We start from the raw sequence: 23,447 nt of genomic DNA, 5'->3' as shown, positions 1-23,447 counted from the left end.
TTGGAAACCCGAACAAGGGTCTTGGTCACCATGCAAATGCTCTTTAAGCGTGGGACTCACGGTCTGGTCTTTTAGACAAAATTATTGCCCCATTCTCTATCCGCGATGATCGCAAGTGGGCGGGTCAAATTGAGACTTGGTCTAACACGAGGGACGGGAATTGTGGACTCGACCTTTTTAGCTCGTGAGTTGGGCACGAGACATGACTCATGAGAGTCACGGTCTTTCTGTTTTTTATGATGCATGCCGATGTTTGGGCTTCCCTCTTACCACCATGGCGATCGTAAGTGGGTCAGGATGGTTTGGCTCTAGATTTAGCACGAGGCGTGTGATTCATGGTCTTTCGGACGAATGCATGCATTACATAGTAAAGCATTACATGCCACGGGGTCCACCAGGTCTTCGTCCAACACATAATAAAACGGGGAATGGGAGTAAACGCCGCCCCCCCCAACCCTTCAACGGCATCCCCAAGAGCCAACCCGCTTCACCTTTGAAACGATGGAAGGAAGAAAGGAAGAAGAGAACTCCATGTAAGTAGCTCCATCTCCTCTCTTTCCTTCTCCTTTCCATATTTGATTTATTATCTCATTTACAAACTCAATTACAACCAATATATATATAGAGAGAGAGAGATAGAGAGACACACACAGAGAGAGAAACTATAATTTGGCTCTTCTTATTGTGTTTAAAGGTTTGAGACGAGCCATGTGCTGGGGGCTCTCTTGGCATCCTCCCTTCCGCTCACCCAAGCCTGGAGTCAGTGCATGCGTGCCAACGCCGGCGGCTCGAGCTTTACGCTCGAGCGGTGCGATGACGCGGTCTACGTCGCGTTCTCCGGTGTGCAGACCGGGGTGCCGGTGACCCATAGCCTGATCCCGATCGGCGGGGGCGGGCATGGGCTCTTCTCGCCGTTGGTGGGTGGCGAGGGGAATGGTGGCGAGCCGGTGCTCGTCCACGCCGCCATCCTTCATTTCTTTCTTGCTCTGTTTCACACCAATGAATTCCAGGTGAGTGTTGACTCTCCGCTTGCCCACTTTTAATTCTCTCTCTCTTTGTTTTTTTTTTTTTTCGTTATATATCTCTAATGGCGTTTAGTGGGAATGGCTAGTCCTGCACGGGATTGCGTGAGAAAGAAAATGATGACACACGTTCCATGGGTGTATCTAGGGCTGTTAACGAGCCGAGCCGAGCCCGAGCCTGGGAAAGCTCGGCTTGGCTCGTTTCACAGAAGCTCGGGCTCGGGCTCGGTAACGAGCTTTATATTGGGCTCGAGCTCGGGCTTGCTTGGCAAAGCAAAGGCTCGGGCTTGAGCTCGTAAAGCTCGTTTCAATTACGAGCTCCAGAACGAGCCCGAGCTCGGGCTTGTAATCGGGCTCGGGCTCGAGCTCGGGCTCGATAACAAGCTATTTTTCTCTATGTGGTCAGATTTTTATGAATTATGGTGCTAAAATAAAAATTTTTCAGTGGGAGACTAGAGCTCGTTTGGGCTCGTGAGCTGCTCGGGCTCGAGCTCAGGTGTAAACGAGCCTCATATTGGGCTCGGGCTCGGGCTCGTTTGACTAACGAGTCGAGCCCGAGCCGAGCTTTTACCAAGCCGAACCCGAGCCGAGCCCGAGCAGCTCGGCTCATTAACAGCCCTAGGTGTATCTTGGTCAAGATTTAATTTGGAGGCATGCCTAAAGGCTCCTCCCATGTGGATGTCTGATCTGCCATCCATATTGCTCTAAAACAATTTTTTTTTTAGTCATCTATCTACCATTTCAAAGTTTGAGGACAAATATTTGCGAAAATGTGATGATATATGAGGTAAAATTGAAAGTTCATACAAAGTAATTAACTTATATTAAGGATGTACTTGACACACCAACATCTATCAACACCAAAATGGGGAGAGTGCAGTTACACATTAAGGGATCCAAAATTCATCATTATCAGAAACACATTGAGAAGAAGATGAAATTGGAAATTTTTCACATACTTCTAAATCTCATCAATATCATCAAATTCCGTGCTGTAAGATAAGTGAAAGAGAAGTCCTAATTTAATTTTCAGTCAAGTTCAATGATAATTTGTAGCTTGGGTCAAACAAATGCTCCAGCCACAAGTGCAGGAGTTCACAAGGCATCCCCACCTTGGGGTCAAAGATTTCACCAGCTTCATTCTGACCTGCCACTTGAAAAAAAAGGCATAGTAATTAAGTCTTATGGAGCATATGAAGGAAAAGCTTCTTTCGCTTCTTCGTATTCAGGGTTAGAATCTTCTACAAGCAAAAGAGGATCTAAAGGAAAGAACGAAATGAGATTTAATTGTTCCTCGGTTAAACATAGATGTCTGAGCAATCAGAGAAGCATTTTGATACACATATTTGATCTTTATCGCTTTAATTAAGATATGTGTTTGTTCTATAAAGGAAAAAAAACTTCGTATTTTTTGTACTTCGTTTGAGTAAGAGTTGCATCCATACGGAGTCTCCCTCTCAAAAAGTTTCTATGGGTAAGACTTTGAATAGGTTTGGTCTCTGTTCTGCTCCACATTTCTCAAAGCATGTGATCTTTACTTCACAGGACCCACGGAATTTTAGACCCATACCTACTCTTCCATTGTGATCAATATCTTAGACAAACATTGCAGTCTGCCCAGATGAAGACATTTAACTACTACTGTGTGATTCAAAAGCCCAAGGCAGCAGCCCTATTTGATCACTTGGCTGAGAATTTCTACTTCAGGTTCAGGTTCAGCTCTTTTGCATCTGCCATCATAAATTCCATACATCAATCCACATTGGTTGATGAAGATATTGCCTACACTCTACGGCTATGAGCCCCTTTGTTCTTTGATTGTAAGCCCAAATTAACACTAAAACCATTCTGGAACCATATATATATATATATATATATATATATATATATATATATATATATATATATATATATATATATATATATATATATATATATATATATATATATATATATATATACATAAAACAGCATCAGCATTTATCCCTGCAACTCACGGAACCTGATAACAAAGTATTCATATAGTTGGTCTAAAATGTAACCTTCTTCTCAACATGGTTAGATGCTGGCAAGAGAGATCAAAAACAAGGCAGCTATATTCACAGGCCACTCCATCGGAGGCACCCTCGCTTCTCTCGCTGCCCTTCACTTCCTTTGCTCATCATCCAGCTCTACTTATCCATCACCTTCTACTCTTCTCTGCATCACATTCGGAAGTCCGTTGCTCGGAAATGAAGCTCTATCTCGAGCTGTTCAGAGGGAGAGATGGTGTGGTAACTTCTGCCATGTCGTTACTCGGCGCGACGTTGTACCGAGGCTCCTCTTTTGCCCACTCAACCTGCTCCCTCCTCAGTTAGTGACCCATTTACTGCAGCCATGGCAACTCCTGCTGCAGCGTCCTCAGGTTGCAAGGCCTGCATCAGTGTTGTCCGATCAGGAGGAGGCACACTTGCACATACTTATCTCAAGGCACATCGATGCAGCAGCAGCAGCAGCAGCAGCAGTCGAGCAAGAGATATCTGATGCAGCTCAGCGAAGGAGCTCATATTGGCCATTCGGGAACTATGCGTTGTGCTCGGGGGAAGGGGTTGTCTGCTTCGATGATCCACTCCTCGTGGTACGAATGCTCTACTCCACATTCATCACAGGGTCCGCAAGCTCTAGCATTGAGGAGGAGCATCTCTCGTACGGCGATGTTCTCGTGAAAATACTCGAAAACCTGCTGCTAAAGAAGAGAATCGCCATTGAAGAGGCGCCGGAGTCTAGTTTTTGTGCAGGAATTTCGCTGGCACTCGAGGCATCTGGGATCGGAATCCAGGTAGTCTAATATTCTAATTCTTCAATCTATGTCATACTATACCGTTTTGATTCGGTACTGATATCTTGCCTAACTCAAATTGAATGGAGTACTTTGAATGCTAGACCGATGAAAGAAAGAAGAGGAGAATTAATTTGTCATCCATTTCTTTCTGAGAGGATCGACAGGACATGGGAGCTACGAAGGAGGCACGTGAATGCTTGAAGATGTCGAAGAGAATGGGACGCAATCCGAATTTGAACAGCGCCGGTCTAGCAATGAAGCTGGCCAAGATAACGCCATGGCGTGCCCAGATTGAATGGTACAAGGCCTCCTGCGATGACGACATGGGCTACTACGACTCCTTCAAGCTCAGGAAGGCCCCCAAGAAAGACTCCAGGACGAACATGAATCGCCATCGGCTAGCCCAGTTCTGGGACGATCTCATCGACATGCTCCAAAGCAATCAACTGCCTCATGACTTCAACAGGCGAGGCAAGTGGGTCAACGCAGCTCACTTCTACAGGCTCCTCGTCGAACCATTAGACATCGCGGAGTACTACAGGGTCCAGAAGCACAAGAAGAATGGCCACTACTTGATTCATGGGAGGGAGAGGAGGCATCAAGTCTTCGAAGGGTGGTGGAGAGACAGGAAGAAAGATTCTCGCGAGGGAGATAATGCCAAGAGGAGCAAGTTCGCAGGATTGACGCAGGACTCGTGCTTCTGGGCGAAGGTCGAGATGGCGAAAGAATGGCTGGAGGACGCTGGGACTGAGAGCGACCCTGCAAAACTGCCACAACTTTTGGAGAGCTTGAAAGGATTCGAGTGTTACGCGAAGCAAATGGTCGAAAGGAAAGAGGTCTCCATAGACGTGCTGGCTCCACGTTCGAGTTACACTCTCTGGGTGGAAGAATGGAAAGTTCTGCAGTTGAACTTAGGTTTGCCAATGGCGCCTTGATTTCTCCCTTGATATATACTTCTTTCTCCTCCTCCTAAATGTCAACCTCGGATCTATTACTGATTTCCATGTACAGTTGCAGTTCTAGATAATGTAACAAAATAATGTTATGTAAATCTCTTGAATTATATTTGCCGGTGCTGCAAAGATGATGATGGGCTCACCGGTTAAGGCTCGCTGCTTGCGGATTTAAAGATATATTGGAGAAATAGCCTTTATTAAACTTTCCATTTTAAATTACCACCAACCTTTTCCAGTTATCCTCGGCTGGTGGTGGTGGTTGTCAACTGTTTACCATTCAAGAGGTTGAGCGCTGCGGATGGAATATTTCAACTCTTCAAGAAAATGCATCTGATCTTTGAAAATTTTTCACACGCAGTATGTCTTCATGTGCAATTTAAAAGACATGTTTGATACCTGATTTCGGGTGGGGATGTTCGTTGTTCATGTGTAATTACGGGTGCAAATAGGTTGGGTTGGGTGATTTGAGTGTCTCTGACCCAGCCCGATTCTTTGTTCGGGTTCTAATATGGACTCAAACCCAATTTAATAGAAAATCGGGTCGGATCCACCGCTACAATTTTTCACCCAACGGGTCATTCGGGTTGGGTCCATGTATAACTCGGACCCAATCCAAAAAATTCAGATTCAGTTCGAGTCCGATTCAGATCAACTCATCTATGGCTTCAGAACTTGTTTGCACTTCCGTGGGCTGAAATAATTTTATAGATTCGAGTCGGGTCGTAGGATTGAAAATCCAAAATTACTCAAATTTCAAATGGGTCGGATCAGGTCTAAATTCAATAAACCCAGATCCGACCTTGAAAATAGAATGGGTCCAATTTTAGGACCCAACCCAGCTTCATGGGTCCTCCAAAATAGCTAATTGGTTGGGTCAGATTTAAAATTGCAGCCTTATCTATAATGGCATCAACACTTATGGGCTAGGCCCCATCCATCCTTTATCTCTGGGAAAAGACAACCCAAATGTTACCTGTCGTATTCGATATTTGATGGAAACTTATATCTTAAATTGTTGTCCCCCATTGGTGTGTCTGTTTTTTTTTTGTTAGTGGGGATTGGGGAGATATGCTTTAATATGTGTAGTTGGTCGAGTAATTTATTCACATTAATTGCTTAAGTAATTTAGAACCATTGATCAGATAAGTTAACCAATTTACAGCTATGTTATTGCTCTGCCTCACAGACTAAACAGCATAAATATAGAAGGAACAATTCGGAAGCTCCATACCGGTGATACGTAGTAATTTTTTTCTGTCCAAAAGTTTAAAGAAATTAAGAACGCAGTTTCTTCCCCTGCACTGTCAATATGTTACTTGAAAGAAAGGAGACTAAAGTGAATCACATCTTGGATTTTCAGGGAATGAATCATTCTGGCTTAATAAAAAACATTCATGCATTCGAATTATTAATTAATAATCACCAAACTTTTTTTCTTGACGGTTCTAATAGCGGTAAGGTGAGAAGGAGTGTTTGATTCATGAGGGAGGTCTCACAGCAGCCTACCTTGTCATCTTGCTACCATCAAAGAATCAAGGCTAGGGTCTGATCTTTGGACATCTGGCTGAGACAAAGCAATGGACCGGGTTTGGGGGTTCGAACTCAAGGCCTTTGTTTTGATGCCACGTTAAAATCACCAATTGTCCTGAAAGTTTAAGCTTATAGAATGAGATATATTTATTTATATATTTTATATTTTCTTATATACCAAAGGTGTAACAATAGTGAAGCAAGCTCACATTTAGTTTTACAATGTCTCTGTCACAAGATCCATGTAGCAAGGTTCCTGCCAATTCTGGCCTCGGACATCCTTTAGGTTAGATGGTGACTGGACTTTTTATTAAGCATATAATTATCTTAAGTAGGCCTTAGATCTTCTAGGCAATTAAGCCTGATAAAAAATTAAGCCTAGATTTTGTTAATAAATTAATAGGCTACAAAATGGGCATGAAAGCAGGACTGATTCAATCCTAACTTTGATGAATCACTAGCATCTGAAACCAGGTCTATGTTAATGGATTCTGCCTTCCTTATTAACTGTTATTGTTGTTATTTAGGTCTAAATCAGCTCGAGTCATGGTTAGATATGAATTTGCCAATCTACGCAAATTCATGTGCACCGAAATCCTAGACCATACATTTTCCTTGTTGCTTTTTTTTTTTTCCCACTCTTGTCCTTCAAGTAGTCGAGCCCTACAAGGCTATCATAGAGACAATTCTAAACTTTAGGTTCACATCCATGGGCCTCAAAAAATCTACCAAAGCATGCTCGATTGGAGTGTTATTTCCATAATTGACAACTCTACCTCATGACCTGCACCTTGTATTAATACACGGCCATGCTTCGAAGCTATTGCAGAGTGAAGCATACGACTTCCTTGCAGTAAAGGAATCGACTTAATCAAGTTTGATTCATGTCTATTGCCACTGTAGGATAATGAGATGTAGGAGATGAAAGAAGATATATTTATCTTTTGATGGATGATCACTTTTACATGGGTCTGCTAATTAACCTTTGTTCCAATTATGTTACTACATTTGATCATGGAAGGAAGGCTCTAACTTCGCCATGCGCGGCAGGTGCTGAAGGCTGGTTCGATCATTCTAGAGGGCGATTCGGCTACGGTCATTGGGTGGATTTGGAGGGGTTCGAGTGGTGAGAGCACAGACCATCCCCTGATCCGGGATATTGGGATGATGGTAAGGGATGATGTGGCATTCGAGGCCAAGCATGTATTCAGATAGGCCAACGGGACGGCTGACTCGGTGGCTGCTTACGCGGCCTACCACTCAGGATACGCCCTGTGGTCAGAAGAGGGGAACTGTCACTAGCACTCCGCGAGCTTATATTTTTTGATTTTCTTGGATGTATTCATACGCGCATTTGTATTTTTTGATTTTTTTGGATGTATTCATACGCGCATTGTATGAAGACCCGTCAAAAAAAAAAAAAAAAAAAAGAAGAAGAAGAAGAAGAAAAAGAAGAAGAAGAAGAAGAAGAAGAAGAAGGCTCTAAGACTATGGTGGGTGAGGTGAGCCCATGTACGACTTACAGGCGGGGATTGCAGGCTGTGAGCCTTTCCACGCCGTGAGGCATCGCGTTCAAAGTTTAATTGAACCCGGACCCCACAATAAATGGATTTGAATGACCTTAATGTGGAATAACCTCACGATGGGGGAGAAAAACAGGGGAGGAAGAAGGGGACTGGGCCGGGTCCCGTCACCTTGAGGTGGATTCCTGTGTCTTGACATCATGTCGTGTGGAGGCTTCAAGCGGAAAAATCCCTCGTGCCACCCAATTTGTTGAGCCTTCCTCCTGTCCATCCCATTCATTATATTTCCAATTTTCTTACCCAAATAAATAATTTTCTTATTAAACAGAAAATTTTAATCACATTACTTTTCTTCAAATAACATGCTAGTTAAAAAATGAGAGTATTTATTTGATGCATCTGTAGCTATTACTGCTTACTCTCACACGTCCATTGTCAGTTAATTTACTTTGAAACTATAAGATATACTTTTTACGTGTGGATACATTTTTCTATGTTCACTGCTGTAAAAATAGATTTTTATTATATATATATATATATATAAACGGCCTATACAAAGAAGAAGTCATAATTAGGACTTTATTAGTAAGGGCTCTTTATATCATTCATCCAAGGCTGAAGTTTGAGCCAAGAAAGTATGGATTTCTATTCTATCTTCACTAGGATTGAAGAGGATATGTCTTTCAATCACAGCCATTTATAATTGTTGCCGTACGGATAGAATGGGATCCAACAACAGTTCGTATATACTAATAGATTCTGTCTGATGATGATGTTGTGAATCACCAATGATCCTGACCGGAAGACGGACTCTCCCCACTAAACGGTAGAGGATCCCAGTCTATACAAAATATAACAATCATACACACACATACATATACATGTATACATATATAATTATATATATATAATTTATTCAAAATTGGAGCCAGATTTGTGATCAGAGGCTCTGACTTTAGATTGCTAGCGACTGACTGATGGTAACCGTACTTTTGATGTCATTGTTCCTAATGCGAAATTGAGGGCAGTCTAGAAGAGTATTATCTATGCTAGAATCATTTTTGGGGAGGGACCGTATTTAGCTTGAAGGCGACTCTACTGTGGTGATTTAGTGGATCTAGAGTCACTATAGAATACCGTGTGAAAATTTCTGCTGCTTCGGTACTCTTTGACGCAAGCATGAGACTATACCGTCTCCTCTAAATCTTCTTCTACTATAGGATATATTCGATGTTTATGTCTCTTCGACTTATATATATATATAAAACTTGTCCATCCATCCCAATTTTTTTTTCAAAAAAATACAAAAACCACTAGAAACGACCCAGTTTACTGGTTATGGTCGACATGCTCATTTTGGAGCGAGCATAACATAAATTATTACACATCGTTTTCAAAAAAAAAAAAAAAAATCCAGCACCGCGTGTCGACGCTGAGGATGTTCTCACCGGGGACCGGTGACAGGATCTCCGCCCGGAATGGGGAAGATGCGGAAAAGGACGAGTCTCTGCGTTAAGGTGTGGTTGGGAATCGAGAGGTGGAGGGAGAGCGAGAGCGACCGAGAGGTACGAATATGGTTGGCCACCCCCCGCCCTCATTCAATGCGGAGGCCTTCAAATCTGTCTCTTCTTCTGTTCTTTTCTACGCCCGGCCGTCTCCACCGGCAAACCCTGAAGCTCTGCTACTTCCCTCCCCTTCTCGTAACCCAACCACCCAGGATCCGTGCTCAATATATTTCTCTCTTTCTTGAGATATTTCCTCCCATTCCCCAACCCGAACTCCTCTGCTCCTTTCTCGGCAACCCGAATATCTTCGGGCGTCGTGGTGGATATGGCAGAAGAAGGCGCCGGCGATGACATGACCGCACCGGCACCGGCACCGGCTCCTATCGAGGTCGTTCTGATCTCCGCCGGAGCCAGCCACTCCGTCGCGCTTCTCTGTCAGTACAAATTTCTTCTCTCTTCTCTTCTTTTCTTTCTTTCTTTTGTTTCCCTCATCTTAGGGTTGCTTGAAAAGCTATGAGTTTCTTCTTGGAAGTGGATCAGAGAGCTTTATGTGCTGCATTTTGCCGAGTAACCCGTTTCTTCAGCTCGATTAGTATTAATTCTATCGTTCTTGTGTGTGTATATATATTCTTTAAATTCCTCTGGAACTAGCGTGTGTGTGTGTGTGTTTTTCTTTTTTCTTTCCCTCAAGAAGATGACTGCGCAAGAATTGTCGGTCTAGATATGCCCAGATGCCTGCTTGTCCGGCTTCTTGAATTCCCTGTTTTACCTTTGCTTCATGAGGGTTTTAAAATTCTCGAGTTTTTTTTACTACAGCTAGGGCTTCCTCGAGGTTTCGGACTAGTCTTGGCCAGGATCGCAGCACCCGATTTATATGAAGCGTGAATACTAGATAAGAGAGCCAGTTGTGAAACTGTCTTTTGACTTTACCTTGATCCGAGTGAACAACCCCATGAAGCTTGCATGAGGCTTCTTAGTTTACGCGACACTTGAAACTTCGTTGCATACTTGGTGGAGAGAAGCTTCATGTTGTTAGCAAATTAGACAAAAAGTGGCCGCATATTGTATTACGCTGTTGATTCGAGTTTCTCCTTGACAAATTTTATCATCAGTCTTCAATTGTATCGAGGAAAAATTAAGCCACTTGGGCTGAGGGCACTTGGCTGGATTGTGCTAGCTCGAAGAAAAGAGGCCCTTTTCAACCATTTAAGTAAACACTCTGGTTGAGATTCGGTAAAAGAGATCTAATTTTCTTTTACAACTTGTGCAATTCGCACTGTTGAAATTGGCTTGAAATCTTCTACACATAATGTTCCATGCTAAATTTGTGATTTTGAATCTTCTGCAGTAACCATATTTAATATGCTCTGTTCTGCTGCGTGTCATGTTAATATCTATCTATGATTAAATGCTATATGCATACATGTACATACATTCATAAATACATATGTACATATGCATTTTAATGTGTATCTTTATGTATTTGATTATGTATATGTATTTATATACGCATATAGATGTACAAACGTACTTATGTATGTAGACACATACGCATATTTATATACGCATACAGATGTATAAACCTACTTACGTACATAGACACAGACGCATGTGCGCACACATACATACACACATACACATAGTATGCATGTGCCTATGTATTTTTTATATGTGTGTCATATATGTCCTTGCAAGGTCCAAAATTTCATAACATGATTTTTGCTATATAATTTTGCTTAGCTAGTTGTTCATAGAAAGATATTCTTTACAGATCTATATATATCTTTTAAATATCTAAAATTTAACTTGTATGGGTTTTCTGGTTGGGCATAAGCCCAATATTTCCCTCAAAAAAAAACTTGTATGGGCTTTTGGAATTTGAAGTTTTCACTTGTGTGGCCAACTCGTTGGGAACAAAGCATTCCTTTCAATATGGATACAGCTATTTTGGAGAGTTTTCTTTCTCTTATTGTTATCATTTGTTTGAATAGCAGATAAGTTCTATAACTGTTTCCTTACTGTTTATTTGGGCTATCACGTGCATATTGTTGGTAGTTCTTTTTTTGCTGACTTGGAAGTACGCCACATATCGTGGCATCAGTTACAAGATTCTTAGCTGGTGAACTGGTATGTAACAGCTGACAATGTGGTCTGCTCCTGGGGAAGGGGTGAAGATGGACAGTTGGGCCATGGAGATGCTGAAGATCGACATCTTCCGACACTATTAAGTGCATTGAATAACCCAGGCTTTGTGTCTGTTACTTGTGGAGCTGATCATACAACAGCATATTCTGAATCAGAATTGCAAGTTTACAGCTGGGGATGGTATGTTCAATTTCTGTTATGGGTTGCCAGTTTATAAAATTGTCATTACTTGCTGTTGCACATTTCGGGTTGATTTGAAAATTGCTTTACATTTCACTCGCCATGTTAAATTTCACGAGTTTTGTATACTTGTTGAATGGCGTCCTATACATATTGGCTGCTGGTCAAATATAGAAAGCGGATCAACTTTTTCATTGTTTACATATGCTGAGGACATGCTTACTTGATTTGTTTTATAAAATGGTAGATGTTTGAGTAATATTGTGATTCATTTGCTCAGTTAGAACATGCATGCAAAACATCTATATCCGCAGCTATTCACCTGGCAATAATAAATAAATCGTCATCCAGCAAATGGATGATAGGTACCTTTTGATCTTTGCTAATTCATTTGAGCCTCTTTAACCTCCATCAGATGTATATAACTATTTCTTCATGCTCCCAATTTTCATATTAGCTTGCTAGGAGCCTAGGATGTTATCTCCTCTCTATGCTGCTCAATCACTTTTATATACTTAAGTTGGAGGCTTCGTAGCATATATTTAGAAGTTTTACAAAATTTTGGAGGTTTACTGAGAACCCATGGAAAGTAATTAGTGGTCCTAATTGACCATGATAAATTATGATTATTATCTAGTGATCCTGAAATGCACATTTTACTAGATGTTTAAAGTTATGGGCTATTTTTCGTTAGTCTATTGTTCATTTTTACCATGTACTTGGAAAAAGTTCAAATTGTAACTGTCAATATAACTTCTATAACCAATTGTCAAATGAGATTAATAGCTGATCATGCAGTGAAGATGAGTAGATAATATGATTAATATGAAGTTGAGAAACCAAATTATCGGTGCCCCGTTTATTCAGTTTTAAATTTGTGTTTTTCTGAGAACAAAGCTTCCAGTTTGATTCCAAGGGGCATTGCTAAAATTATCTATAATGCAAAACTTGTATGAATGTTTTTCTTAGTATTTGCACTCTTCTTGTACATGCAGGGGTGATTTTGGAAGGTTAGGGCATGGAAATTCTAGTGATGTCTTTACTCCACAACCAATCAAAGCATTACAAGGATTAAAAATTAAACAGATTGCTTGTGGTGATAGCCATTGTTTGGCTGTGACTGTGGATGGGGTGGTGCAAAGGTCTGTATCAAGTTTATTATGTTGTCGCAGTCTTTTTAATATCTTTCGTTGCTAATTGCAGTTTTTGTGCGCTATACTCTTGATCTACAACTACAAGCTGCTCCCAACATTTTGGGACAAACACAATGCTACAGACAATTAAATCTGTAGTCAACAATGCTACAAATTGAAAAATTCCAAGAGCACGTCTTTTTTTGATACTAACAATTACATGATGGAGGATCTTTTGCATCATAAACATGTTTCAATGTACGTGTTTGTATTTATATGTTATGTCATATTAGATGATCTTAGCCAAACCTTGATTTCATTTTGATGTGGCATTGAACATTAATAACTCAAAGAACCATCCTAATTTAAGGAGTCTCTTTTTGTCCTTTTTAGTATGTTGTGACTCATGTTTAATGAATGATCTAATGTTCATTTTCTTCTACTTAATTTTCTGTGAAGGGATAACTAACAGAAAATAGAATTATTGTCCTTGATCCCTCGGATTGTGTTAGATTTTTGGAAGGATTTTGTTGACTAAATTCTTCAATGTGTTATACTCCACTAAATTTGCATATTTTGTTATAATTATTTGTTGAAGTTGGGGGCGGAACCAAAATGGGCAACTGGGTCTTGGAACCACTGAAGATTCTCTTGTACCTCAAAAGATTCAAGCCTTTCAGGTAAAATAGGCTATACATCTTTCCTAATTCCTTGCTCAGAATGCATATCATGAAGGATATTACTTGTGTCCTAATGACTTGATTTATGATATGAAATGTGTCCTATAGCTGTCTATTTGTTTGACATGATTGCCTAGATAAATCATCTCTCTGTGAAATTACGAGTATATAATCAATTAATGATTATAACTTCAAATAGATAAAGAAGATAGTAACCTAGTTTCTATACTAAGCTCTTGGATAAGTTTGACTGTAGGAAACGAAGCAAAGCCCTTCTCAAAAAATGTCAGCCCTAACATTTGTTTAGTTGAATCTCTGTCTCTCAAATCATTACTAGTTATGTGGCTTTTATGTTTAATTCTGGGTTTGAGATGCCGACTGTATTGATATAACAAGAAAATGTTCGTTTTTGCATATTGGTTGAAAAATTATTTGTCATATTTTTATTTAGTTCCTACAGCTTGATTTGAATGCTGCTGACTTGATCAGATGCTACTGGATCTTGTATATTTTGACCCACTATTTCCATGTGAGCCCTCATATTTTTCACTTCAAACATGGCTTCTCTTACTTTTTTGGGAATATTTTCTGTATTTAAAGATGGTTCCACATAACTCCTGCAAGTTGTTAGAACTGAGAAACTTTTTGTTCTCTTCTTTGTGGGCATTCATATCAACTCCATGTTCTGATGATTTTCCTACTTCTTAAGAAGATCTACATTTCTTCCTCTGTTTATAATGAAATAGTCAGCGCTGGATAAAAGGATGAAGATAGAACAAGCCATAATCAGCCTGATAACTGATAGTTCTTTTTTTTTCTTTTTTCTTTTTTTTAATGGGATGAAGTGTAATTTTTTTTTCTAAACATTGAATGACATCTGGTGCATATCATTTTAATTGTATTTTTGAGGTGGAAGTACTCCTTTGAAATGGTTTATATGCATTTGAGTATCCATCCTTGGGTTATTGCTAGGGAATTGCTGTCAAAATGGTTGCAGCAGGTGCTGAACATACTGCTGCAGTTACTGAAGATGGTGAGCTCTATGGTTGGGGATGGGGCCGGTATGGAAATTTGGGTTTAGGTGACCGTAATGATCGGTTAGTCCCAGAGAAAGTTTCTGCTATAGAGGTATGCTTTTTTTTCTTTAATATTTTATGCACTGGATTCATATTACTACTTCAGAGTTTTAATCATGCATTGAGTTTTATTTTACTTATCCTTGTTCAGACTTGAAGGTCTTATCTTTGATCTGATGCTAATTATGCTTGCACCCAATTATTTTACGTCAGGTTTCTTTGCCTACTGTTTAAGAATTTTTCATATATAATTTTTTTTATTCAAATGGATCTCCCTGGAATATGTGCAACCCATTTTTCTGGACACTATCAAGTTAAATTTATTGCTAGGGTAAGGAACTCTGTGATGATTTTCCCCTTTTGGGGCTCTAGTTGGTAACTGTAATTCTCTATTGTTTCTTGACTGCATTTATATTTATGGCGGAATCATGAAACTGACTATGCTACAAGATATGATATAAAATCTCCCTCCCTCCCTCCCCCCCTCTCTCTCTAAGAGAAAGGGAGGGAGAATCATCTGCTACAAATTATCTAGATTCAAATACTTTGCAATGCACCATTAAATTACCTATTCAATTACTTGGGCATGCACCATCTAAGCCTCAAAATCCAGAACCTCTTCTTCACCAAGTCAAAACAAATTTTGAAAAAGCATATTTAGTACAAACATTAAGTCTACCCTCCTCTTGTCTTGAAGATCTTATCTGACATATAGTTTTCCTGTAGAATACCTTTGTAGTACAAGCATTAATTTTGGACCCTTTCAAAGCTCACCCTCCTCTCGTCTCGAAGACCATCTGTGACATATAGTTTTCCTCTAAGAATACCTTTTTGCTACCTTTTGTGCCTATCGAGACGTATTTGAATACCACTTTTATATTCGTGTAGATATGTACCTCCATTTTTAGAGATGGGTAAAAGATTTGTTTGTATGGTTATGGTAAAGAACCAAAGTGGGATTATGTTTCCTTTTCTTTTTTGTTTCTTGACTGAAGAAAATCACAAAGCTTGTCTACTTTTATAAACACATACAAGATTCTTACTATAAAAGTGAAAATGGCAAACCATCCATTAGCTAATTTATTTTTATTTTGGATTTTATATAATAACGTATTTGTTGTAATAAGACAAGTTCCTTCACAAATGCTGGAAGCCTGGAGCTTTTGTACTTGACATATGATCATGATGCTTGAACACAAACTTAAAATTCTATTAATATTTCGTATTCATATGTTATATGAATGGCTAAGCTTCTGATTGCATAATCCTGGCCTGAGAGATCTGGTTGTGGGCTGTGCAATTGAATGACTATTTGAGTCAATATTCTAAGAGAGTGAGAAAAAATAACATATTGTAAAATGCTTTGGCTTCTCTTATCGTATATACAAATGGCTGTGGCAAATTATATTAGCAATATTTTTTGAAATTTGAATTAGTGTCACACCATCATCATTTTATGTCAATTTCTTGTGCCTGCTGATTTCTGAGGTTACTGATGTTTTTGGCTTCATTTATCTTATGTATCTAGGGACAGAAAATGGTGCTTGTCGCATGTGGGTGGCGTCATACCATAGCTGCGTCTGCCTCTGGAAACTTATATACATTTGGATGGAGCAAATATGGTCAACTAGGGCATGGAGACTTTGAGGATCACCTTATTCCGCATCAGTTGGAGGCATTAAAAGATAGCTGCATTTCTCAGGTTCTAATTAACATATTAATTTAGAGTGATTCTTCAATCTTTTTTTTTATCCCAATTAAAATTAAATATTTCAGTTACTTGTAAGGATGTTAAAAACCTTTTGTACACTTGTTTTAGAGGAAGGGAACCCTTGTTTACACACAACGAAGATTTTTAGTCTACTATTGGCATTTCACATTCTATAGGTGTTGAGCAAGGGAATGGATGTCATGGGGAAAGTTCATGCTTTGCTCGTCGATGACTTTTGAATCCAATAAGGGGAAAGACCAGTAACTTAGACCCACCAAGCCAGGAGTTGGATTGCAGATTTTCTTACTTTTTGCAATATGATTCTTGTAAAGTTAACCTTCCATGTCAAGTCGTAAGCTGTCAATTACCTGTAACTAGATACTTTAAAAGGAGAAAACCTGTTACAAATTTCACCTTCAATTGCTTTCTTGTCCTCTACAACATACTGGTCTTTATACTTGCTTTTCATCGTATTTCTTGTTTGTTTATACCTATATTCCATTACTTTTAATGCTTTCTGACACTTTGGTAATTGCAATTATGGTGCAAGGAGAATAAATTCCTTAACACGAATTATCGGGCTCTCTTAAGTTTTTTAAAGGTGATACTTTTAAGTGGTAAATGCTTACATGAAGAATATCTTCTTGAAACTTGACATTCTTCAAGACATAGTCAGCTCAGTGAGTCTTCTAGAGCAAGCTATTGCCCTAAGTCAATATTATTTTAAGGATGATTAGAGTCTACGACCTATGTGCCTTCCATATAATAAAATTATATCAGACAATGGCGAAATTCATAAGGCCACTTACAAAATTTATGGAATATCAAGTTTTTCAGTCCCTTCATTATTTATTCTTCAAAACAAGATGTATCTTGTTTCATTGACATCAAATTCCATTAAAACTGCATATACTTACAATGTTTTTGATCCACTAGTCACTGAACCCTTATTCCATAACTCATTCACGTCCATACTAAGCCTGTAACACTGCTCTAACCACCCTGACCAATTATTGCTACACGATTCTCATTCAGCATGCCCCACAAGGCTTCTCTGTTGATGCTTGCCAGTTTATCTATGAAGCTGTAAAATGTTAATGGATTAAAGCCAACTTTTTTATGTGCAACTGTTGAGAGTGAAAACTCTCGTTTCTTTCTACGTAAGCGCAACCTTTTTGCTTAGCATTTATCGTCTCTATAATGAAATATATTCTTTAGAAAGAATATTTAAAATTCAATAAAAACATTGTTAATCTTGTCTCTAGATGCTGAGAATTTGTGGAGTGTGGAAAATTGATAGCCAATAAGTGCTTATACTTGTTGCAACTTGCAAGTACCTCTCTCATTCTATTATTTTTCTAGAAGCTGATGAATTTGTTTTGTCTTAGTTTTCATTCTTCATAAGAACTGATATGTTGATCAGTAAGAGGAAGATTGTATTCATGTCATTAGTTTCATTTTTCATATTAGCACCAGCTTGTGATCTGTCTCAGTTCACGGTTATGGTTATATCCCTAAAGATCTAGCCAATGCATTTTTTGACCAGAATTAATCATTTTCTGAAGTTCTTGATACCTAGTAATCTGTAAAAAATTGGGAAAGCTTGTCTTTCATTTGATATATTAAAATGCCAGATTGATTTCTCATGTATTTTAGTATTTCGTGTTCATTTCTAATTCATTATCATATTTGTCAGTTAGACTTATTATTGTTCGTGTTCTATACTAAATATGGTATAAAGAAGAAGAAAGTATTAATCTGAGTTGTTTTCATTTCTTAGTTATAAACTATATGGAACATCAATTTTGGAGTGAATTTAGCACAATTCTGAATAATTGGTGGTTTTGTTTGTTTGTCTTTAGATATCAGGTGGATGGAGACATACGATGGCACTCACATCAGATGGAAGGCTTTACGGATGGGGATGGAATAAGGTTCTCTTATTTCTCAATCTATGTTCCTCTTTTGTAACTAATCAGTTCTATAGTCGTTGATTATCTAGTCCATATGTTATTCTTTATTTTCCTGGCTGTTTCTTGTGAAATGAATGTATATGCAGGTCTGAAAACCTTTAGAATGAATAGTGTGGAGCTTAATGGATATTAGAAAGTAGTAAACAATATTTCTTGATGTTGAGGTCATAGCTTGTTTATTTCAACTAGCTTGATACTTATGATTGAACTTGCGCTTATTTCTACTCCTAAGATGCCAGATATGTAAGTTAAATCAAACTAGTTATTAAGAACTATTGGTTCAGAAAGACAGTTGCTTAGGTCCTGCAACAAAGCCAATCTTCTACTTCTTTTGTTTTATAAAATACAGATGGAGTTAATAATTATTAGCAGGTAGATGATTGTATCCCTGCATGCTTTATGGTCACTGAGCCAATAACTTGTTCATTGTTTCATTTTCAATCACTCAAGCAGGAAACAAGGCCATTTTTGTTTGTTGGAGTCATGGTTTGCTGTGCCGGTATCGGGCACCGGACCGGTTGCCTGATGGCGCAGGTTGGTATGGGCCCACGTCATGCCATGCCGGGCATATACTTACACAGTAGAGGAGGCAGAAGAGAAGGTGAACAGGATAGAGGAAGAGAGAGAGAGAGAGAGAGAGAGAGAGAGAAGGGAGAGAGGGAGGGAGAGAGAAGATTCGAAGCAGGGGACCTAGCCGCGGCCTCTGCCTCTTGCTCAGGCGCTAGCCTCCGACGGCCCTTTGCCGGCCTCTGCCACCCTCCTTCTCTCTCCCTCTATCCTCCGCTCGCTCTGTCTTTGCCTCTCTTTCCTTCTCCTTCTCTCCCTCCGGCAATGGGTTTCGTTTCCGTTGCCGGAACCATTCCGGTCCACCGTTGGGACGGTTTGGTACGATCAGAACCGTCCGGTTCGGGACGGTTTCACGGACCCTGGTTGGAGTACTTAAAATAGGTGCTCAATTGTTTTCCATACTGAGATATTTATGTAACCTCCCTTGATTTTTGCTGTAGAGATTTTAAAATTCATTCTAGTCGCTTTATCAAACAAATGCAAGATTTTTTAGTAACAAAACCTAGATGAACGATCTTTGAATCTTAGAAACAATTTTCTTGCCAGGATTTATACCTGTTTAAAACTTGAAAATAGCTTTTTTCAAATATTAAGCACTATACATCGTCAACTAATTTATGGACCTCAATGCAATCGTCAGAAGAAGCAGGAAAAAATCAAAATTTACATGTTTCACTCTTAGCATTTCCTGATTTTGCCCCATGAAGTCTTCAGAAATTTGGTGAATTTTCTGCATTACTCTGAATTCTGAATCCATTCTTTATTACCCCAAAGCTGAATCATTTATGAGTGGTTCTGTGCTTTGGTGTAGCCAGGTATGACAAGTTTTGCAGCCTCTAGTTCTGCAACCTATATATTAGTTATACTACACCAAAATGCAGTACTGGAGCTTTGATTAGCTAATTCAAAATTTCATATATTGATAGCACATGTTTGCCTATGTCCCATTTCATATGCACAAGTATTAACATCACATATAGTAATTCTGTTACATGACGCATGGGCAAGTAAAATGAGTCAAAAAGTGTCAAAAACACAGGGGATTGATAGTTGGAGTCCAGGCTTCTCACTTCTTTGTAAATGACCACTGATGCATATAATTTTTTACAGCTTATTCTTTATACTCTAACCATTATAACAACTTTAGAGTCTCTTTTGATTTGCTACTTATGGTCCCCATATATTCTCTTGCTTAGTTTGGACAACTTGGTGTGGGTGATAATGTTGATCACTGCTCTCCAGTAGAAGTTAAATTTCCAGATGAACAGGTATATTGTCATTTCTTAAAACTCTGATTTGTCTAATCTTCATTTGATGTTAAATTGAGCGCTTGGAAATATTTCTCCAGTGATAGCTTGCTGTATTAGTCTTTAATAAAAATAAAAGTGAAGACAGATTAATAAAGTCAGCCCCAAGTAATTGGGTTAAATATTATTAATTATGGTTGTAGCTTGGGGTTTGTTATCCAAGACTAGAACTCCTACATTTCCTAATTATTTTCTGCTGGCCTGTCTACAGAAAGTTGTCCAAATCTCATGTGGATGGAGGCACACTCTTGCTCTTACCGAAAAAAGAAACGTATTTTCATGGGGAAGGGGTACCAGTGGACAGCTTGGCCATGGAGATATTTTTGACCGGTAATTGCATTTGCAGCTGTCATAACTTTTGAAATAGCGAGTTGTGTTATACTTCGATGATTTAGTAATAATTAAAAATCCTGGTTCGATGTTATCCTTTGATTATTTGGTAATAACTAAAATCCTGGTTTTATTTGTAGGTGGTTGAGAGATGATAATGCTGTTGGACTTCTGACATTTTTGATAGTGCTGGTGTTAAATGTAGCTCTGCCCTTTTTTTAAGGATCTAAGATCATATTTGCAAGTGAGCAATGCCACACTGAATTTCAAATGTTAGCATAGTTTTTGAACCAAGACATTAAAGAAAAATCAATAACTAGTTAGTTGCAACTTGATCCTTTTTATCGCTCACTGAATAAAGTATTGCTTTAAAATTTCTTTGGGAAAAATAATCTTTTGACGAATTGAGACTACCATGCTAATATAGCTGCTCTGGAAAGAGTCAATGCCTAGACAAGTCAGCAACTGTATTTTGTTATTTGCACACACTGATGCATTTGGCATTCAGAATGCCAAATTTATATTTGTAAATGAATTTGACATTTGAAATGGCGATGTAAAATGCCAAATAGTCTTCATTACTGAAATTAAAGTAGATTTGTATGCTTCAAATTTCTCATAGCACACTTTAGTAAAATAAAAATCAAAACTAGTTAGAAGATTTTTTTAAAAAAAAAAATATATGCTAGGATGGTAAATCATTTAGGTGATAATCTAATGGCAAAGATGAAATCCAACAAATGATGCTTGTTGAGAAGATCATATTGGAGCATGGTGTATTAGTAGTATAAGAAGCATGCTTTTTAGAGGTGAAAACATGGATTCTTCTGAAAAACTGGGGAGTTAAGGCAGAAGCCCCTTTTTTCATGCTTGCTTTATAGAATGTGCTAATTGGTGATGTCTAGGAGAGCATGCTCTCAACTCTAGCAGTTCTGATTAATCATGTTAAAAAGAAGTTGAAATTAGTTTGGAGGTCTCTATCGTAGAATGAACATTTAATAGATTATGGATGGATCAGGATAGAGTGAATGCAGTGCAACTTTTCTAGCAATCTACATGGAGTTGAGGATTTAATGGAACTAAGGGAGAAGAGTTTCCTTGGGCAAATCACTTGGACATTCTATATCTATTCTAGCATGGATAAAGAAATAGTGATATGTCCACGCTAAGCTCAAGTTGGATGGATGAAGTGGAGATGCAACTGCAATCATTAGGAAATATGCTAAACATTGCAGGGAAAATATTGATAAAACAATAAAAAGTTTGGCGTTATTATATAGATTAAGAAATTGAGGCAAGGAAATGGTCCTATGAGTATGAGCATCACAGAGATGAAGATGCAGACATATATATTTTGTCAGAAAGGACTCTAAAAATTATAAGGGAACTAAGACATGCATTTTGTATTTGTGGATTTGAAAGTGGGATGAAGTGGTTCCATGAGCTTGGGCATAACAGATTGAGGATTCTCAGGAGTTGAGAGGTAAAATGGCAGACGATGGAACAAAGAGAAAGGTCAGCAGTAATATCAATGGACAGATGGAGGAGAGATCTCTTATGTTGGTTTGATCTTGTATAGCATAGGCCAGGATGGTGCCAATGAGATAAGGAGCTTTATTTATTGGGGTAGTAGAGATGAAACCAAAGCAGATTCCCATCATGCTAGTGTTGCATGCTTTGACAATGCTATTTCAGAAACCTGGACTCTGGATAGGACATATGTAGCAAAATGGGAACAATTTAGCTAAGCCCAATGACGAAGGCAATGCTTGTATTTGTTTCTATGTTCCCTATGTAAGTATATACACATTATATCATCTGACATGTTCTGCTGGATTAGCAAGTTCAATGTCTAGGATTTTAACTCTAATCTGTTTACAAATGATGCCATCTTGCATCACTTGTTACTCTGCCTTAAATGTTGTTTCTTTATGAAAATGGAAAAAGATTGGTTAGTTATGATGCATCAATTAAGAACCACAATGCCATGTAGAAAAGTTTATCACTTACACTAAAAGTTGATCAGTTATGATACATCAATTAAGAACCACAATTTCATACGAAAAGTGTAACATTGACACTTTCTGTTGGTAACCTGAAGGAACATTCCCAAGATGATCGAGGTTTTAAGTGCGGATGGGTCAGGTTGCAAGGATTTAGCATCCTCGAAAGTGGATTTGACAGGTTGAGATACTTAGTACTACTTATTCTTGATAGATTGGGATGTTTACTATAGATCTTCTAACAGAATTAATCATGCTGCTTTCCTGCATCTGACAGGCAAAGTCTGGATTTCACCATCTGAAAGATACGCTGTTGTTCCTGATGAAACTGTAAGTTCGATTATTCTTAATCGCTCTCAATTATATCCAAATAAAGAGAAATCAAACACTTATGTGACCCAAATTCTGTTGATGTTTAATTCTATCTAGCGGTGATGTTTTACATTGCTGAACTGCGTCGGTAACTGTTCTGTAGATCTTTATGTTGATTTGGTTATATCACAGATCATTGAGGATACCAAGATTCTCATGTAGGTAACAAAAGAAGCAGCAAATCCGATCAGGGGCAATGGGAATGATACAAGTGTACCAGAGAGTGATGTCAAGAGAATTAGGGTCTAGTTAGTCTTCTGTCTCTCATGCCATGTATTATGCATGGCATTTGGCTGTGTTTCCTCCGTAAGAAACTGATGCTTTGGTTCTTTATAAGAATATTATATCTCCTCCATTTTCATGTTTTCTTCATTTAAAATGGTTATTTGGCTACTTTTGGCTTGCACCATGAAATAATCATGGGTTTGGCTTCATTGGTTGCACAATGAAATAATCACATTATAAAGCAGTCCATGAGTATACGTTTTCTGCTAATATAGACATGAAATTGGCCAGCCGGTCTTAGCTTTGTGAGTTGGCATATGAAATTATTTGTTTGTCATATTCACATATTAACACATATCTTTACAATAATGATAGTTAAACTAACTGA

At 38.7% G+C, this 23,447-nt stretch overlaps 2 protein-coding genes across 12 annotated transcripts; both read left to right on the top strand.

The window, feature by feature from the left end:
- The first annotated feature begins 294 nt into the window (after nt 1–294).
- On the top strand, nt 295–4,925 carry LOC103701366 (lipase-like PAD4). 5 transcript variants are annotated; one of them, XM_008783406.6, is made up of 4 exons: nt 295–533; nt 695–1,010; nt 3,085–3,840; nt 4,008–4,925. In XM_008783406.6, the coding sequence occupies exons 1-4, from the start codon at nt 502–504 to the stop codon at nt 4,776–4,778; spliced, it is 1,875 nt and encodes a 624-aa protein (XP_008781628.5). In that variant the 5' UTR covers nt 295–501; the 3' UTR covers nt 4,779–4,925. The 5 variants fall into 5 exon arrangements, with proteins under 5 accessions (XP_008781628.5, XP_089786392.1, XP_089786389.1 ...); XM_089930266.1 differs by lacking the exon at nt 695–1,010 and having other exon boundaries at nt 450–533; XM_089930263.1 differs by lacking the exons at nt 295–533; nt 695–1,010 and adding an exon at nt 2,568–2,842.
- Nucleotides 4,926–9,215: 4,290 nt separating this feature from the next.
- On the top strand, nt 9,216–23,189 carry UVR8 (Regulator of chromosome condensation (RCC1) family protein). 7 transcript variants are annotated; one of them, XR_016400359.1, is made up of 13 exons: nt 9,271–9,791; nt 11,496–11,682; nt 12,678–12,824; nt 13,414–13,495; nt 14,468–14,623; nt 16,106–16,273; nt 18,145–18,216; nt 20,019–20,090; nt 20,341–20,459; nt 20,600–20,703; nt 22,561–22,643; nt 22,740–22,792; nt 22,997–23,189. XR_016400359.1 is itself a non-coding variant. In XM_039133517.3 (12 exons), the coding sequence occupies exons 1-12, from the start codon at nt 9,683–9,685 to the stop codon at nt 22,994–22,996; spliced, it is 1,284 nt and encodes a 427-aa protein (XP_038989445.3). In that variant the 5' UTR covers nt 9,216–9,682; the 3' UTR covers nt 22,997–23,189. The 7 variants fall into 7 exon arrangements, 4 of the variants coding, with proteins under 4 accessions (XP_038989445.3, XP_038989443.3, XP_089786387.1 ...); XR_005514790.3 differs by having other exon boundaries at nt 16,100–16,273; XR_015977353.2 differs by having other exon boundaries at nt 16,100–16,273; nt 22,967–23,189.
- Nucleotides 23,190–23,447: the final 258 nt, after the last annotated feature.

Source organism: Phoenix dactylifera, chromosome 4 (assembly GCF_051530095.1).
Source record: "Phoenix dactylifera cultivar Ajwa chromosome 4, Ajwa_hap1_PhDact_Kaust_v1.1, whole genome shotgun sequence".
Lineage (NCBI taxonomy): Eukaryota > Viridiplantae > Streptophyta > Magnoliopsida > Arecales > Arecaceae > Phoenix > Phoenix dactylifera.
This window is presented reverse-complemented; position numbering and strand designations above follow the sequence as displayed.